Raw genomic sequence first — 19112 nt, forward strand, 5'->3', positions numbered from 1 at the left:
CTCACTTTGTAGACCAGGCTGGCCTCGAACTCAGAAATCCGCCTGCCTCTGCCTCCCGAGTGCTGGGATTAAAGGCGTGCGCCACCACGCCCGGCCTACTTCATGCATTCTTTTACTGACTCCTTGTCCGTACTTGAGTTTTCTGAACCACAGGATTCTGCCTTTTTCCTGTTATCCAACATCCTGCGGGCCTGTCCGTGACTTAGCCTACTCTAGGCTTCTGAACCTTGGTCCTTTGGGCTCGCCCCTCTCAGACCTGGTGTGTCTGTGCTTTGTAAGCCTTTCTTCGTTTTGCAAATGGAGAAACAGTAGCCCAGAAGGGTAAGCATGACTAATGTAAAGTTTCAACAAGAACTGCAGAAATGAGGTCACTTGCATCTCCATCTGTTTTCACTTTCTACCTCAAGCATCCCCATGGGGAAGTGTCACCCTGCTGAGGGTTAGAAATGATTCCTGGGAAACCTTACTCTCCTTATTCTCTGTGCACAGAGAGATATGTGGTTCATAAGCATAAACCACATATCTGTAGGATTTTTAAAAGGTTCTTGTGGTCAGGATGAAAAAAGAAAAGTTAGACTCCTTGACCCTGGGCTTTCATAATTCTCCTTGTAAAAATTCCTTTTTGAAGATACTACTTTATGATGATGGACTTATATAGAAGGAATTCAGCCTTATTCAGCACGTTTTGAAGGAAGAAGTAAAGAACTCTTGTCTGTGGCCTTGGCTTCCTCCAGTGAGCCCTCTCCAAGTGGGCTCACAAGTGCAGACCTTACCCAGATTCATACATGGGCAATTCCCCTAACTGTTGTAAGTTCTACCACACCTCCAAATTGTTTTAGAATCTGTTCTCCCAGTGTTGAATGATCGTCCATAGTCCTTCTCTCCTGTCAAGGGCAGCATTTGTCACTTTTACAGGCCAGCTCATGTCTGACTAGTCTGGGTCCATGCTTCCTTCATGTAAGAGTAAGAAGCATAGCATTCACTTTGTGTAAATACTAAGGTGCCTGTTACACAGCTAGCCTGAGGAATGCCCTCAGATCAAGATCTCAGCTCCAAACTGAGCTGGCAAAGCAGAAGCCATGATGGTAGAGGAGATACAGTAAGAGAGCAAATGAGCCACTTGCTCTCTTTATCATCTTCCTCTGTCCTTTAGTCTGTGGTTCTCTGTTAGAGAGGGACAGAGGGGCTGCTGAAACAAAGAAGAGAAAGGAACCTTTGGCTGAATTTATGGCTCAGATAGAATGAGCTGGAAAACCCATGTTTCTCATAACTGGCACAGGTTGGTTACTTGCAGTAGAACAGGAGACAAAAATGTATAGAATAGACTTTCTGCCCAGAAAAGACAGTTCAACTTCAAAGCTTGTCATATGTTCCTCTGACAGTGGATCCTGGGCTCCTAATGGAGTTACCAGTGCAGCATTCATCTATATGGTATGTGTATGTATCTTTGACTTTAAAAACAAACAAACAAACAAAAAGTTCTTTGTCTTTCTCTCTGTCTCTGTCTGTCTCTGTTTCTGCCTCTCTGTCTCTCTGTCTCTCTTTGTCTCTGTCTGTCTGTCTGTCTGTCTGTCTGTCCCTCTCCCTCTCCCCCTCTTTGTGTGTGTGTGTAAATGCAGGTGTGCATACTTGACATTTGATACAGAGACATTTGATACAGAGTTCAATGTTGGTTGTCTTCCTCTTGCTCTCTACTTAAGTTTGAAAGAGGGTCTCTCACTGACCTAAAGCTCACTGTTTCATCTCTGTTAGATTGGGGGGCCAGCAAGCTCTTGGAAGTCTATGTGTCTCTGTCCCCCAGAGACATGCTTCAGTAAGGCCAGCTTCTACATAAATGTTGAGGCACATGAGAATTTTCTCATGTTCATCCCGCAAGGCCTTTCCGCAGTGAGCCGTCTCTCCAGCTCTGACTTATTTTAAGGGTGTGCACTAAGTATCTGTGTCTTGCCTGGTCTTACTGGAATACACTGAATATCATGACATAGCGTGGAATTGCCCCTAGGCCTTACCTCGGCAGGTCCTGTTGTCTGTGTGGAGGATGTAGCCAAAGCGGCAGGAGCAGTAGTAGCCACCGATGTAGTTGTGACAATAGTGGTCACAGGACAGCTCTTCATCTTCCCTCTCCTTGCACTCATCCACATCTGTGGGGCAGGGAGAGCCTCTTGTCAGTCACCACATGTGTGATGATTAAGCCATATTTATAAAACACTTAAGGTCACTCATTCTTTGGGAAGGGTCATGCTTTTCTTTCATTTGATCCTGTATAAAGACCAGAGTTGGCCATTGTCTCCATTCCTCAGATGAGGTAGGCAGAACACAGAGAAGTCAGGCAACTTGCCCAAGAACAAAGAGAGCTAGGTTTGAACCTTGCCAATATGAGTCTTGGTAGAAGTAATCACCATATCTTGGTTATGATAATTGATAATTACTATACTACACCACCATCCTTATCCCTTGGATAGAAAACTCCTGGTGGGGGCAGGGGTTCTTGGAGAGCTTGGCTCACCACCACATCCCCATTCCCTCTGATATAGATTGAGTCCCATCCTAGATGTTTGAACATCTGTTTTTCCTGTAGGCATATAAGTGGCCAGTATATATATAGGAATGAGGGAAAATGATTGACAGTGTTTAACGTTGGTGAGGCCATGGATCCACCATAAATGTCATACTCTGATATACAAATTACATGATTATTTGGAAAAATCTGGCAATTTTTTATGAGACTAAACACAGCTGTCTTCAAACCAGTGATTCTATGTCTAAATAGTCACAATAAACAGGGAAACATATATTCACAAAAGACTGAAACAATCTTTATCTTATAAGGAGTGTAAAAAAAAAAAGTGAAGCCTAGGTATCCCTCAATGGGAAATGCACAAAATCTTTACAGTGTATTTATTAACACTGTGGGACGCAGTTCTGTCCAGGGAGCTATAACAACCTAGATGAAGCTTTCCAACTTTATACCGTCCCCAACTATACTTCCTGTATGTTCATTTATGTGACATTTTGGAAGCAAAACTAATCTACAGAGGAAGAGGAGGAGGAAGAAGGGGAAGGAATAGATATGTACAAAATACAAGAAATGCATATGTAAGATTTATACATTTTAATATATGTATATTCTACAACAAAACAAAGCATTGTTAATAGGTGTTGAGCTAGGAAGCAATATAATGATATTTGCATTACTTTGGAATATCTCAATAAAGATTAATTGTTGGCTGAGTGGTAGCTAGCTAGATGGGTGGATTTGTGATGCAAAAGTGCAGGAAGCCACTGCAGGCAGAATCCATGGGGGTGGATGTCAGTCAAGGAAAGAGCACAAGGCAGTTTTCATCTCTAGAGATAAGGGGAGACCTGAAGATGAGACAACTTACCTACAGCCATGTAGTGGGCGTCGAAGCCTGTGAATCGTTCCTCATTGGAGAAATCTGACCGGAAAGTGACAGACATGAAGGTGCCAGGCGAAAGAACCACTTCCTGGCCAGGGGTCTGCTCGGTATCGGTGGTCTCCCTGCCACAAAAGGTTGCTAGCACCTGGTCTTCTGTTTCTACCTTTGGGGACAAAGTGAAAAGGAATAAAATGAGTGCCTTCCCATGTCAGCCTCTCTCTGGTTCTTCAAGAAGACTGAGAACAGGTCTGCCCACAAGCAGATGAGGCAGCATTGGAAAGAGAAGGAGCTAGGAACAGATCTGCAGATGACATGGAACTGGTGTAAGCGAATGTGGCTATTTGATTAGTTCCGTTCGTTCGGTTCAATTCCCTCAGCAGGCACTTGGTGTGCGTCTCCTCATTGCCGTCTGGATGAGTTATTCTTTGAAAACAATTCCATGGAAAACTTGAAAAGAGCTAGATAGCCTCACAAATGGATTCTATATGCAGCTAACCATGCTTCCCGGGAAAAGAAACACTACACACAATAAGCCATTCATAGTGCATCCAGTGTGTGCCTGCCACTGAACCAAGCTCGAGGACACAGGGTGATGAAAGATGGGCAAAGTTCTGTGGGACAGTGGTGTTCAGACCAACAGACACAAGTGGGGCTGGAACAGTGTGATGAGTGAATTCACAGAAGCAGTCAGGATTTGAAAGGTTCCCTGTGTAACGCAAAGCTACAGGGCATTAAGAGAGTTTTGTTTTCAATCGTCATTTCCCCAGCCCACAGACTAGAACCTGGCACATAGTTATTTATCCAATAAATATTTGCTAACAAGAACTTAAACTTCCAGACACATTATGGGGACTCTGAGGAGCCAGAGAGTCGGTGAGAATTGCAGGAGGAAACTGTGTTTGGAAGGACATTGCAGCCTGCTATGGCTGACCTTTGGTAATGTTAATGGTGTGAATGGAAGACATTAAAATTTTTTGAGCAAGAAGTCATGTACTCATAACTATATTTAATAGGTAGTCCTGAAACATTTAGAAACTGCTTTTTGGAGGCCTCCAGAGACTACATGCATGTACACATGCTGAAATCAGACTCGGCATTTCCCTACTTGATAAAAGAATTCCGTACTTTGGAAGGGCCTGGGTTGGATAACAAAGTAGAGATAACCTATTGCTTGCCTAAAGCTGACTTTACATGTCTGGCCCTGGGAAAGAGCTGGTTGGTGTTATTGACTATGCACATTTAACCTACTTCCTTACTCCTACCCAAGCAGCTTACAGCTCACGTGATTCTTTTACGCTTATATTTCTGTTTGTTAACATCTGCACTGGTGTTTTAACCAACCTACGGGAGAAGGTCCAATGGAGAATGGTTTCTGTCACTAAAAGGAATTTCTCAAAGGCTGTCTGTCTCGAGTGGCTTCTAATGAGTCCATTGTTGTGTCCCTAAGCCTAGTATGGCAGAATATCTTGACATCTGACACTTCTGTTTTGAAACTAATGGTTTATTTATTTAAAATAAGAAGGAAAGCAATTTGCCCCTGGCAACAAAACACAAGGACAATTAATCACTAATGTTGGGAACTGAAGTGTAAACAGAAGATGAGCTCATGGCCTTGCTATTTGTTCTCTTTGTGCAGATAGTAGCGATCTCCCACAGACTCTAGCTGCAGAATGCGCCTTTCTCTACACAGCAGAACTGCCACTCCTTGCCTTCCAGCTGCTATGCTATCATGGTTAATGGGGGTTTCCAGATAACGGAAGGTTTTCTAACAGTAATCCTTAAAATCCTTTTCTACTAGGGTAGAGCACTTCCTTTTTTTTTTTTTAAGTGTTTTATGTGAATCACTATTTTCTTAAGTAAAACACACTAAGCTTCCCTGAGTGAATTCGAACATCACAAATGTCAAGTGTCATTATACTACATTAGCGTGGGACCCTGGGGATCCTGAGCCCTTCTACTGCTTGCCCTGCCTGGAACACTGCTCAGCTGTATACCTCTGCAGTTTTTACAACTTTTTAATGAAGTGGTTTACGTTGTGTACAGTAGTAGCCTTACTTTCTGTCTGCCTATTTTTAACATGTTATAAATTAGAACCTATTTACACTGCTCTTGTTGGAATTTAATAGAAAGGAGATTTAATAGATTTAGAAGAAGGACTAAGGGACGAGATTCTTCAGTGGGTAACGGCAAAACCCCAGCGTTCTAACTTGGTGTTAGCTGTCTCTAGTACCGTCAGAGTATAGCCCTATAGGCCTGTAGACATCTCAACACACAGATCTAGGATGACTAGTGAAGATAAGATTATTTGTGAACCAGATTGACACCATTGAGAATTGAATACCACTGAACTGTCAGGACGTAAGCAATAAGGACCATAGCGCAGAAACCTTTCTGTAGCCTGGCAGTCCCGCAGCCTTTTGGATTTTGCAGTGTGCAGGGCACAGGCTCTTACAAGCAAAATCAGCCAGATAATCTGGAATAGAGATCTATTTGGGACCTAGGATGGATTTTCTCACTCCTCGAAACGTCCGGGATGAAGGCTATTTCCATGATGATAAGCAATCGCCACCTAAGGTTTACCCCAGTCTAGAGAACAGGGATATGTGCTCTAACGGAAAGCCAAGAAAACTGAGTCATAGAGATATTTGTAGAAGCAGACAAGAGACAGTCTGAGGCCCTAAGAATTCAGCCTGCAGCCCAGAATAGAAGTGGAGTATACTGCTGATGAGGAGGACCTGCAAGAGATTTAGTTTCTCTTCTTCCAGAGGAAGCTGAGACCCAGAGGGGAAGTGACTTCAGAAGAGCTGAGAGATAACTTGAGCACTTCTGATAGCATGTTTTGCTTTTGAGAAGGTTCTGGGACTCAGGGAAGAGGCACCAACACAGAGAGTGCGACACAGAGCGTGACAAAGGACACAGACACTCAGCCAAACAACTTTCCTGGCTCAAGCCACTTGAAACCTTATCTTGAGTTCATGGGCTTTTCTCCCAGAGAGAATGTGGCTGAGTGACAACTCAAGCCATAAGCTAAATAGAAGGCTCGGTGACCCTGGTAAACATTTATATCCCACTGTTATAAAATGCTGTAAGATCATTTGCCTCTGAGTATAGCAAGATTGAGCCATGGCTTCTGTTTTGACTGTCCTTGTATCTAGACCCATCATATCAATGTGGTGGAGGCAGCTTATCATGTGAAAACATGGAATTCATAACTAGAGGCCCCTGTGACTAAGGGTCACAGACTCTGCACTTCCTATTTCCTATGATGGCAACTATATTATTGTAAGCTACTGTTATTTAGGGCATCAGTATGTGGCTGCATGTCATCAGTTTGGTTTCTTTTAACTCAATTGTCCTGATTTCTGTCCGGACTATAATATGGAAACTGTTTAAAAATTACTTACTCTGTGACATGAGCTAACAAGCATGCACCCTGCCTCTGGGGATGTGAAATTTAATAGGAAAATAATAAAAATGCTCAAATGTGTGCCCTGTGATAGTGCCAGGGTATAAGAACTGCAATGAAAATGAGCAGCCTTGGGCTTTAGGGAAGGAAACCAGCTGAGAAGGTCCAGGAAATCTTTAGGAGCTGGAAGACACAGTTCAGTTGTAGAGCACTTGCTTCGCATCACTTACAACCAACACCAAAACCCTTCTGAAACCTGCTCTGGGCCCATGAAGAACATTTCATGCTTATTTTAGGCAGACATCAGCATCCGTGCTGGAATACCTTATTAACAATTTAGCTGATCTGGGGCCCTAAGATTTCCTTCCTGTATCATTCTAGGGTTGTTCCAAAGAAGAGCTGGTGCAAACCTGGAAGGTGGTAGCCATTACTCTGGGATTAAGCCTATTTCCATGATGGTAAAGGTTGTTTTGGGCAGACGAAGACATAGAAGTTCCAACTTGTCTTCTTATTCCTCTACTCTATACCTGGCTGCCCGTCCCACTACAGGCTCTGAGAACCAGCAGGGATGTGTAACTGCCATCTGATATGTGAATGTGGACCCTTAAAGATCCACTGTCATCTTTGAGCCAAGAGTTAGATCCCTATGTAGATGTCAACCTTTCCACTGATGCCGGGGCTTTAAGGGAATGGCTTGGTAGTTTTCTCTGTGGCCCTCAAACTTTCCACTCCCAGCATTAACTCCCCTAACTCTTCCTACAAATGGTGTGAGCTCTAACATTCATGATCTTACATGCTCACAGTGACTCCAATTCAACTCTCCCGATTGAATGGTGACAGGCAGTAGAATGCTGGAATGTCAGAGGACAATGTCCTTTGCCCTTGGTTTGGAGAATTGGCTCATATAATGAACTCTAAAATAATGGTAAGGAAACCACTATTGGACTTTTGCAAAAAAAAGGGTGTGAGCTCTGTTGTGGTGAATCAATTGGGAAACCAGCTTTAGTAGCATAAAGCATTAACACAGCGGGCTGGTGCTCTGGCTAAGAGAATACCCACAGAGCACTCCATGTGGGCATGCTCTGTTGGCTGCGCACTACATAGTTATTAAGAAGAAGCAAGTATCCACTGAGCTGTCAGAAATGTGATAACTTAGAGAGGGTGGGACTGGGCCTGGGAATTGTTCCTTCCACTAGAAAGAAAAAGTAGCTATCAAAGATGCGTTGTTATGACCTGTGTGTTGAGCTCTGAAGGACTTGAGACAACCATGGAACTTATCACACAAACCAGAAGTCAGATATGACTCTTACAGACTCTGAAGTGCTCTTCTAAGCACAAAAGCCAACTCGGAAAACGACTCTGCTTGTCATTGTTTGCTGTTGTTTTCTATAAAGAACTATATTCTCACATCTAGAAGACTCAAAAGAAACCGTCAGGGGAATGCCAGGGCCAAAAGAATGGGAATGGGTGGGTAGGGAAGTGGGGGGTGCTATGGGGGACTTTTGGGATAGCATTGGAAATGTAATTGAGGAAAATATGTAANAAAAANATTAAAAANNAAAAAAAAAAAAAAAAGAAACCGTCAAGGGGGGTGTGCCAGCTTCAACTAGATATGAGACAAATGACGAGAAATGAGATGAAGTCTTGGGTTCAAGTGTGTTGAGAGCTCCTGGCTGCTAACTTGAGCTCTGTCTTGGGAGAAGGAAAGGATGTCTTTGAAGGTGAAGTTATGAAGCCAGAAGCAGAACCCAGGTGATCATCCAGAGCCACAGAGAGCATAGGGCTGGGTTCTCTCCAGGGAATGTTCCTAAGTTCTTGAGCAGACAACACAGAGCTGATCGCTGCGCTATTTCTATTTTTCCCACTTCAGTGAGGGTTTTGCTGTGTTCATTTTATTCTTACAACACAAAGAGAATCAGACACTGGGCATTGTGAGCCAAGTAACTTTTCCCATAGGTTCAGAGATCTATGGCAAAGAGTAGCTGTACATAGACACAGTTTAGATCACAGGACCCTGAACTTTGAGCCTGATCTCACAATGCACTTAGGCAAGAGGGTGAAATTGTGTTCAGTGCTTGGAAAGGGCATGAGTGATTTTGTTCTGAGACTGTGGTATATTGTACCTGCAACTAGCTCTTCTATTCCTGTATGCAGAGCCTTCTGTCTCCTGACTTTGCTGCTCCTGGACTGAGCTGGTGACTTGTGCTGACAAAAGGACATTGTATGTTTGAAGGGATATGCCTTATCTAAACTCAGGCTGCACAGTTTTGTAGTTATTGATTGCTTGTCACAGCTTTAGTAAAGCTCCTGAGGTTTCTGTTAAGTCCATGTGTGCAAAATCTATGTTTAGCAAGGAGCCCTGCTAAGGCAGTTTGGAAAGGACTCCTCGGTCCATGCTCCTAGGTACCTGATGTGTTTTCTTAGCCTCCACTACTCTCCAGTGATGTTTCAGCATCCAGACCTGTCTTCAACAAGCAGCTTATTAACTCAGATTAGCCACAATACCTACTAACCCTGATGTTTACAGCTAATTGTTTTTTTACCCTGTGAATTCCTATCTGCCTGGGCTGTATTTGGAACAGGGTACAGACTCTAATACTAGAACTAGAAACAAGAGTTAAATTCCTGTGAACTTAGTAAACATTAGGGAGCCCATTTGGTGTCACACTAATAGAGAATTTGCAAAGACCTGGAAATATTCTTAGGAAATTTTTAGCAAGGAAACCCCCATTGCTGTAGTCCTTAGAAGGGAGTCATGTTTCTGAGTATAGCCTGCACGCTATTCTTTTAATGTTAGTCTTTTTTTGTTTTGGTTTTGGTTTTTTATTTGTTTGTTTGATTTTTATTTTTTGAGACAAAGTTTCTTCTCTGTGTAGCCCTGGCTGTCCCGGATCTCACTCTGTAAACCAGGTTGGCCTTGAACTCCCAAAGACCCACCTGCCTCTGCCTCAATGTTCTGGGATTAAAGGTATATACCACCACTGCTCAGCATAATATTTTTGTTTGTTAATAATCAACTCTTTTCACATGTGTCATCCTACTCTGAAGTTACCACGAGAAGAAGCCGAAGGAGGCCCATTGAAGCATCAAAGTGATGTAGGCTAGAGATGCCTCTTCTACATGAGACTTCTAGAACATCTAGTTGACACTCATCATTTAACCACCATGTGGGTATGTGAGGTCATTTTGTACCTTTGAACCTTTGTGAACTTCAGTGAACCTCTGACTCTAAGCGAGTCCAGGGAAGGGCCATTCCACTCAAATTCCTGACCACAGAATTTTGAACAGATGGAATGATGCTATTTATGAGCAGCTGGAGTGGTTTATTACACAGTGAAAGAGAACTTGTGGGGACAAGGCTGTTAAAGAAGTGTTTGGGGACAATGATAAGTCTGACATTTGTGAGTGGACATCTCGAGTATGATAATTGAATAGATTCTTGGAGTCTTAAAGTCACCCTCGTCATCTTAAAGTCATCTTTAGCCTTGTCTACACCCTTAACCGTAAAACAATGATCACCTCTACAGAAGCATCTCAGGAAATAAGAAACTTGGAACCTTCCAAGACTCATCAGAATATTGGAGATTACATTTACAAAGTTATTCCTTGGTCTTATACATGGGGATGTAACCTTGGCTACATACATACATACATACACTGACTACGCATAATGAGAGTACAAAGTAGAAGGAATTAGTGTCAAACTACAGGCAATTCTTCTTTGCTTTTAGACTTAAAAGGAAACTTGGGCTTAAAGATTCATTGACCTAATAAGCCAGACTTGAATGACAAATATTTAATGTATTTCCCTTCATAGGCCGAGTATATATGAATCCAAATGGACACAAAAGTAGAATGGGACATTTGATAAGAAGGGAACCCCATTCATCTGCAGGGGCCAGGCCAGTGGATGATGCTCCTGTCTTGCTACTCTAGCAAGTGGCTTCACATTCCAGTTAAAGAGCATGGGTGGAAGCAAATTAAGTGTACCAGACACCAGACAAGAACCCAAGAGAGAACAGAGTGCACTGGCACCGAGCAATCTTTAAAAGGCTCTTGAAAGCCAGCTCCATGAAATCGCAGAGCCAGAAGATGGAAGATTTCAGTTGACTTCAGATAGCTGTGCTGGGGTGGGGTGAGGGTTTCAATGCTTTAGTTCTGGCCTACACCATGTGATCAACAGCCAGGAATGGCTGCTCATGAAGGCAGATCTCTGTGAGCTCCAGGCTAGGCGTCATATGGTGAGTTCCAGGATGAGAGAGCTACAGAGTGAGACAACATTTTCTCAACAAATTAACAACTTTCTAAATAAAAACAAATAAATAAGATGATGACTCATCTTTATTCCTGTGCAACATTTTTTTTTTTTTAGCTCTGGTTTACTTGTTTTTAATCTTGAGCATGGAATGAGTGCAACTCACAGAGACATCACAGTTTCAAGGGTAGAGAGGTTATATGAATTCTGCAAAGGCTACACTGCCTATGTAGGAAACCTGATAAAAGTTACATGTCCTGACTTCCAACTCTGGTCAAATAATTAGAACCAGACAATTACATCAATGCTGAGTTGAAAAAGATAGTTGAAGTGAACACTTTTTATTTCCTAGGTGGGGAAACTGAGTCTGGTTTTAAGTTATATTATAATGGCCCAGGTGTACTGTTCTCCCCAGGATAGTGGTCTTATCTTACTTTCTTTTTTTTCAGCTAACCACAGTAAAACCTTTTAACGGAGCTTGACAATAACACAAGAAGGTCCTGTCTCTGTGTAAAGGGCAGACACCATAAAGAATGAGGGGGCCTGAGAAAGAGCTCCTAGGTCCTGAGAGTCTGTAGCTACCACTGGTGCCAGGAAGGATGGGGAACTGAAGAGATCAGCATGTGCAAGGAGAGAAGAAAGGACCAGCAGGGGAGGGGCCTGGCCCAGAGCCTGGGAAATGGCATCTAGGCACCCTGCAGGTGGGAGCCAGCAGAGCCCCACATCTCAGCTAGAGGAGGCTGCAGTGGGGCAGCAAGGAGGCTCCTGGTACTGTAGCTGGGGAGGAGAGCCAGGATGGATTTACAATCCCTCTAGCTTGTGAACTGCTCAGAATCCTGCAACCCACCTCTTCCAGGATTGGGGGCTGCTTGCTCATTCATATGCAAATCCCTTTAGTGTAGGGAGTCTGGGGCCCTACAGCTCAGTGTAGGAAAATAGCTTGGGGATGGGATAAAACAAAGGATGGTTGTGTTTGATAGCACAGGCTGCAAGGCTCAAGGTAAGTCCCTGTCTGGACTGGGGGAGGCAGGGATCAGCCGCACTTTGAGTAACATCCCTAGCAGTGTGCAGGAATGTATGAGCCATTGTGTTCACTACCACAGCTCGGAACCCTATCCCAACCAATTCTGTTTATTTCCTCCATCCTTTACATAGAAATCCTTCATCCCCATGAAATGCAGATCCATGGACATTGTCACTTATTCTTGCTACTTTAATTCTGCCATGTTGTGCTGTGAATCCGGAAAAGCCTATTAGCTTACAAGAGCCAACTGTCAGCTTCTCTAGAATTGTGCTCAAATTGTTAAGCAGACACACAACCATCTTTAATTGTTAAGTTCCCCCAAATGACAATTAAGCAAACCATATTATAAATAAATAAATTCTATGAAAACTCATCATTTCCCACTTATTTTCACATTGTTCCACCATTGTTTCTGGGGTCTTCATGTCTTTTGTATTCAAAAGGAGAATGATGTGCCAAGATCCATCTTTTGTCCCTCCCTCCCATGCCTGCTACTTCCCTTCATTTACAAATGCACACACATATCCTTGTCCCTAGGCCTCAGCTTTCCAGAATATACAATCTGGATGTTAATATTGTTCTCCAAGAGTCAGGGCAAAGGAGAATCAGGTGTAGAAGCAGCTGTCCAAGTGCTCTCATCCCCCACAGCATTGTGCAGGGGCCCTATTCCCTTGCCTTCCTCCCTGGTCTTATCTGTACCCTCTTTCCATGCCCCATTTCTAATTCCTTTTTTATACACAGCACACATTTCCCTTCCTGGGTCTTTGTGCTGTCTGTTCCCTCTTTGTGGGATGCTTTCTCTCCAGGAAACATAAGACTAAGATCTTTCTTATCTTTGCTCAAATAGTCCCTTCGTAACGAGTCTTCCCAGCCTGCCATATTTCCACACAACCCTTATACTGCCTCTATTTTGTTTTTTTGCTCATCTGCTCATTACTAAATAGATAAAATACAGGAGTCTTGACCCTGTACCTTAAAATTGTAGTTGCACTGCATTTCCTGATTGAACACCTTTCCCCATTTTTTTCTCTTTTCCTCTAAGGAAAGTTTAAGTTCTACCTTTTCAACAGGCAGTTTCCTGTGGACACACAAGAACACAGATGTGCACCCTGTCCACCGTGCCCCAGAAAGAACATCTAGCTCACATTCGCTTGCTTTCCTGGATCAAGCGTGAGGCTCTTCCTTCTGTTTCTTCTCACCACCCAGAGCCTGTGCTGTTTGCATTTCCTGCTTAAAATAAGATCTGGTCACACTTTCTGCAGCTCATTTGCACTTCCTAGTTCTCTTCAGTTAGCAGGCACTGGTGTTTGGGGCCCAGCACCCCAGTGGGAAGAATCATGCCCGGACTACAATTATCACTCGAGAGAAACCTTCCTTCATCTATTTTTCATTCCCTTCTGAGGCTACGGCCTCCTGTCCACTCTCAGAGAATGAGCAGAGCCACCGAAGTAGCTGGGTTCAGCATGGCCTGAAGGTCATGGGCATGTTCTAAGTAAACAGAGAGCTGTAATGAAATCAGCAGTTGAGGTCAGAGGACTTCTATCTTAATTATGCTGCAGGATGCAGACTGACCTATGTGACTTAGGGAAAAAGGCATTGGACTGGGTCTCAGAGCTTTGAAAACAGTAAGGATATGGCAAAGCCAGAGAGGGCATCCTTTCCTTACTGAGAAAGCTACACCCAGAATGCACTGGTGACTTGCCCAAGGTCTTATCCTGAGCCAGTGGGTAATCTCTAGGATGGTGTTCTTTCCTAGGCACAACTGCCTGGAGGCATGTGCCTTTTTCTGCCCTACCCAGGACACTGCCTGCTACTAGTGAAAACACAGACACAACCTTGAACTCCCGGGGCTGGCAGTCTAGTAGGAATGATCTGGGATGCATATGCACCACAAACATATCAGCTGAGCACCTCCTAGCCTTTGTACCACAGAATTCATTCCTTATTATCTCTTAAAAGGATTGCCCTCTCAAAGTCAGGATAAAAGAGAAAGTTATTTAACAGAATCTGGACAAAACAGGAGCCCCCAAATCCCTCGATGCCATTTTATAAATTTCACTATAATACCATAACAGGTAAACTGTTGTCTTAGAAATAAATACATGGCCAAGAGACAGACCTAGGCCCTTTCCAGTCTAGAACTGACCTGAGAGGGAAACAGAACTACATCTTATGCATGCAAAGACCAGGCACTGAGACTTGGCTTTTCCAGAGAGACTTGGGAAGTTCAGTTGGGGCCTCAGTGTCCTTCTTTGTAAGCTAGTTATAACAATACCCATGTCTTTCTATTCCATGAGAAGAATTGCACGTGGCAGTAGACTGGAAACTCCTGCCAAAATGTTGATGGCAATACACAGCCCCCTGCCTTTAAACAGTACTTTCAAAACACGTAGGAGGAATTACCCAGATAGCCCTGGGTGATTCAGCAAGGTGATGAGAATAGAGGAGGATGATTATATCCACAGAACAGAAGCTGATGCCAGATGAGTCCCTTGCTATCCACCTTACACCATGACCACCCCTGGAGGAAGACACTATGTCTATTCTGGATTTAAAAAAAAAAAGCTGACAACAAGCTCAAGCTAAGGGAGATGAAGAAGCTGGCCAAGGGCTCTCATGCATAGTGGCTCAGTTAATTTTATCCTTATGTCTGGATAATCCCATCCTAGAATCTGGATTAGCACTTCCAGTTGTGTTCCAGACTCAGTACTCTGCAACCCACCCCGTGCCTTCTAAACCTGCTGGTCCACATATGCTCTCCATCTCAATGTCCAGGGAAAGTAGTCACAGGGCTGTCAGAACCTAGGTTAGAAGCCCTCATTTCCTCTTCCTATCCCCTGTGCCCTACTTCCTGTGATGTATCGCCTGAGCCTCCAAAGCTTTCTGTCGGGGCCTGAGAGCTTCCTCCAGACACACCTTCTATCCACCTAACACACTCAATCTAGTCAGTAAGTTCTCATCATGGCCTGTGTCTATGTCTTGTATCTATGTATCTAGATCAAACTTACGCAAACATGCTGCTGACTATGTCACCTCCATGTCCCCCGTCCCCAGTTTATAGTTTGCCATTGAAAATCCTACACCCAGATGCCAGATGATGCCACGCTGGAAACACAAAACACTTTCTTTAGACAGAAACATATTTTGCACATTAAATGCAGACAGACATTCCTCATTCCACAAAAAATGTTTTCAAATAATTTTCTGTGAAATATTCGCCTTCTCGGGCACTTCTCTGTCCCTCCTTTTTTTTGGTAGACTCACTGGAGGGGAAAGCATCACATTATTTACTACAAGGGGAGTGCAAGCAAGATAGAAGATCACTTTGGCACTGGAGTGGGGAGCCCTGACTACATGGTCAACTCTTTAGGGTGCCAGCTGGCTGCCTCTCAATTTTGCCAGAATTTGTAAGGGAAATGGTGATTTTTGTGTGAGATCACAAGGTTTACATTGATATTATTTCTATTTTTGTTGTTGTTACAAATTTTCCTTTTCAAAACAGAGTGAGCTCATATAAAACCGGCAAACACAATCTACTGAAGAATCAAGTCAACCTATTGATCACCTGTTTATGACCATGGTGCGCATGCTCAAGGCCCCCAAACAATTCAACCAGTTAGTCTCTTGTCTACCACTTTGGATGGCCATTTTCTTTTAAGATTTATTTATTATGACATAGTAGTTGTCTTCAGACACACCAGAAAAGGGCATTGGATCCCATTACAGATGGTTATGGGCCACCATGTGGTTGCTGGGAATTGAACTCAGGACCTCTGGAAGAGCAGTCAGTGCTCTTAACCGACTGAGCCATTTCTCCAGCCCCTGGATGGCTATGTTTAAAGCCAAATTTACTACACAATTTCGTAGTCCCTTGCTACTTAATTGTTCTAGGCTTTTCTTTTGTCTCTCCCTAAGAAACGCCAGCTCTGACTACTCTACCTGCCTCTACCAGTACATCCTTTGCAATCTCTGAGCCATGATTAACTGCTGACACACTCCAATCCAGGAATCACCATGCTGGCCCTCTACATACCCTTGAAGCATTATCTCAAACACCGAGATCTGACTACACAAAAGTGACCACTGACGCACGTGTGTGTTGCCTTGTGTTTCTTGTGCAGGTTTAAAAATTGTAATTATGTAATTGTCTTGCTACATCCTTTGAAATTGTGAATTTCTGGAGAGCAGGACTGTATTGCTTGCCTTTGGGTACACAGGTTTGTGAGTGCTCATCTTAGGCATAGGTTATCTATAGAATCCTTGGGCTTCATAAGAAAGTGGGCAGGTATGGAAGGATCATGGGAAGAGCATCAGCAGAGAGATGCTTGAAGATGATCCCTCTGAATATCTATTGAGGACAGACTTATGGGAGAGACTGATATCTGGCAGGTATTTAGGAGAACATTGCAATGTATGGGTGAGCTGACTAAGGACGGGAGGCTAAGGGGCTCTCAGCCAAAAGGACACAAGAACTATTCATTATCTAAGAAATGCAGGGGTTAACAGAAGAATGGGGCACTGGATCTTTTGGATACTTGGTAGCTACTAACTGAGCTTTGGGGTGGGGATTGAGAGAAAGCAATAGGAAGAGAAACATACACAGACAGAGACAGAGATATAGATAGATAGATAGATAGATAGATAGATAGATAGATAGATAGATAGATAGATAGATGGATGGATGGATGGATGGATGGATGGATGGATGGATGGATGGATGGATGGATGGATAGATAGATAGATAGATAGATAGATAGATAGATAGACAGACAGATAGACAGATAGACAGACAGATAGCTGCTGCTGAACTGGAGTGCTGCATGCCTTCTTTGGAACAAGCAGATGGTATGAGTTAACTTGGAATGAGAGGTATAAACAGTGTGAATCTCAGGGCTTGCAGGTTTGCATTTCCACAACTCTTACCTCATGACTCCTTTATAAGTCAAGCATTTGATCTGATGTTCAGTTAAACTTCATTTGTTGCAATTTCTGGGAAAACCCTGTATTACCTGGCTAGATAATAGAATTCAACTGTAAGACAGTTGTAACAATTTGACTACAGGCAACATTTGCTAAGTATTGCAACTTAAAATCTAGGTATTCATTAGATAGGACTCTCCTATAGCTTGATTAATTTAAAAGAAGAAAAGATAGATTTAATTTTTTTAATAGGGTATCTCTGTCTAACACTGGGTTATACAAGGGTTATATAACTGGGTATACAAGGCTGATCTCAAACTCACAGAGATCCATCTGTCTCTGCCTCACACATAGTGGGCTCACAGGTGTATAACACCACTCCAGAGAAGATCGACAATTTTCACGTGTAAATTCTGTCCCAGGCCTGATATGGGCCAATGAATTATCCTTCCTCACTCTTGACACAATGATGATGATGATGATGATGAAGATGAAGATAATGGTGGTGGTAGTAGTAGTGGAGTAAGACTTTGGTTTCTAAGGTCTTTTAATACTGAGCTTAGGTGGAATTATGGACCCTGTAAATCAACTCCCTGTTTGACAAGGGAAGGGAGGATGGAGAAGAAGAGATTCTTTCTAAAAGAAGCCACTTGCCTAAGGCTAAAGCTATCGTGTAAATGATAAGCAGAATCAAGGCTTCCAACCTCAATGCTCAGCATCTCTGCTGGGCCCTTCATCTGCTGCACCCAGCTGTGATGCATGTGCCTCATCTGTGCACTGCGGGACTCCACAGTGACAGCACATTCCAAGGAGGCAGATGCTGCTATGCAGATGTGCACGTGTCTTGAAGACTGCGGACTGTGGGAAAACAGGCTGGCAAGGAATTCCCGTAACTGTGAGCATCCGGCCCACAGCTCTGAGGTCCTGTTTGACTTTGGCTGATGATACTTGGTGTCAGCAGTTCCCTCATGGTCATCCTGGTGGGCATGAGTGGCAAGAGAGCACCATGGATGTAGGCTGGACTGGAAAGGGCTCCTGCGAGTTGGGCGGTCCCTTAAACTGACCTCTTTGCTACAAGGAAAATTCAGCTATGGAGCAAAAAAGCCCCCAGATAGTCTGAGATGTTATCCTGCCAAAGGGAACTGATGATATTTTAAGTTACTTGGTAAATAACAGCAGTTGTGTGCTATCTTTACAAGTTCAGTTCAGATAGTGTCTCACTAAAGTAGTCCCCTGAAAATTGCAGGCTCTACTTCTGTACTAATAATAGCCTTGAAACTTTGAGAACTGGCTAAATAGGACAATGAAGACTTGGAAGGGGTTGTCTGGAAAATTCTGGCAAGTAATATTTGGAGGTTTAGGGATCATCTCAAAAATTGTTCCATCATTTTCCTCCAGGCAGCAACACTCTCCTGGAGGAAGCTCCTTAAGACTCAAACAAGTACACAAGGTTCAGGAAGTTACTAAAACTAACAAGATTCACTAGGCCTTGCTGGGCAGAAGAGGACCTCCCATCTGAGCTACCTTCAAGTCTCTCCAGCCTGTCTCCAACAGTCTTCAAGTCACACAGGAACACAGGATAGAGCTGTCATGAGTTTTCACCCAGGCCAAGGTGTGTTTGGGGTAACTCAGAAGCCTTTTAACCATTGTAACGCTTCCTCCAATATCCTGTAAGTAACCTCCATGAACTTCCTGGTTCACCAACTTGGACTTTGGTAGAGTCATTCCTTTGGTCAGCTAAGGGTTGCTAGCAGGGAGAGTAGACCTTTGTTCATGCATCCCTAGGAAAAGTGGTGCAACCCTTCATTGAACAGATGAACAAATAGAATTTGGGAAAGTGATGTTGACTAATCCTGGAGCCACAGGTCATGTTTGCGCTTGCATTTAGATCGAAAGAGAAGAGATTCTGTCTCATTAAAGGTATAAAAAAAATAAAGTATATACTGGATATCCTGGAAGCTGGGGTTGTAAAGTCATCTAGGGAAGCAGACCGGGTTTCCACTCTGTGTGATACTTCTGGACTAAAGAGTTCAAAGGCCGAGTGTTAGCTTTTCCTTTGAATTCTGACCTTCAGTCTCCTCTTCTAGCCAATAAGAACTTGGCTGGAGC

At 43.4% G+C, this 19112-nt stretch overlaps 1 protein-coding gene across 3 annotated transcripts in view; it reads right to left on the reverse strand.

The window, feature by feature from the left end:
- Masp1 (mannan binding lectin serine peptidase 1) overlaps positions 1–19112 on the reverse strand; it is a 68477-nt gene that overhangs the window by 40028 nt on the left and 9337 nt on the right. For all 3 annotated transcript variants that reach the window (XM_021184437.2, XM_021184436.2, XM_029470316.1), the window contains exons 3-4: positions 3384–3561; positions 2010–2141 (exon numbers count right to left, since the gene is read on the reverse strand). In XM_021184437.2, coding sequence (XP_021040096.1) covers positions 2010–2141; positions 3384–3561 — 310 coding nt within the window. The remainder of the gene's footprint in view (positions 1–2009; positions 2142–3383; positions 3562–19112) is intronic.

The sequence above is a fragment of the Mus caroli genome, chromosome 16 (genome assembly GCF_900094665.2).
Source record: "Mus caroli chromosome 16, CAROLI_EIJ_v1.1, whole genome shotgun sequence".
NCBI classification, from domain to species: Eukaryota; Metazoa; Chordata; class Mammalia; order Rodentia; family Muridae; genus Mus; species Mus caroli.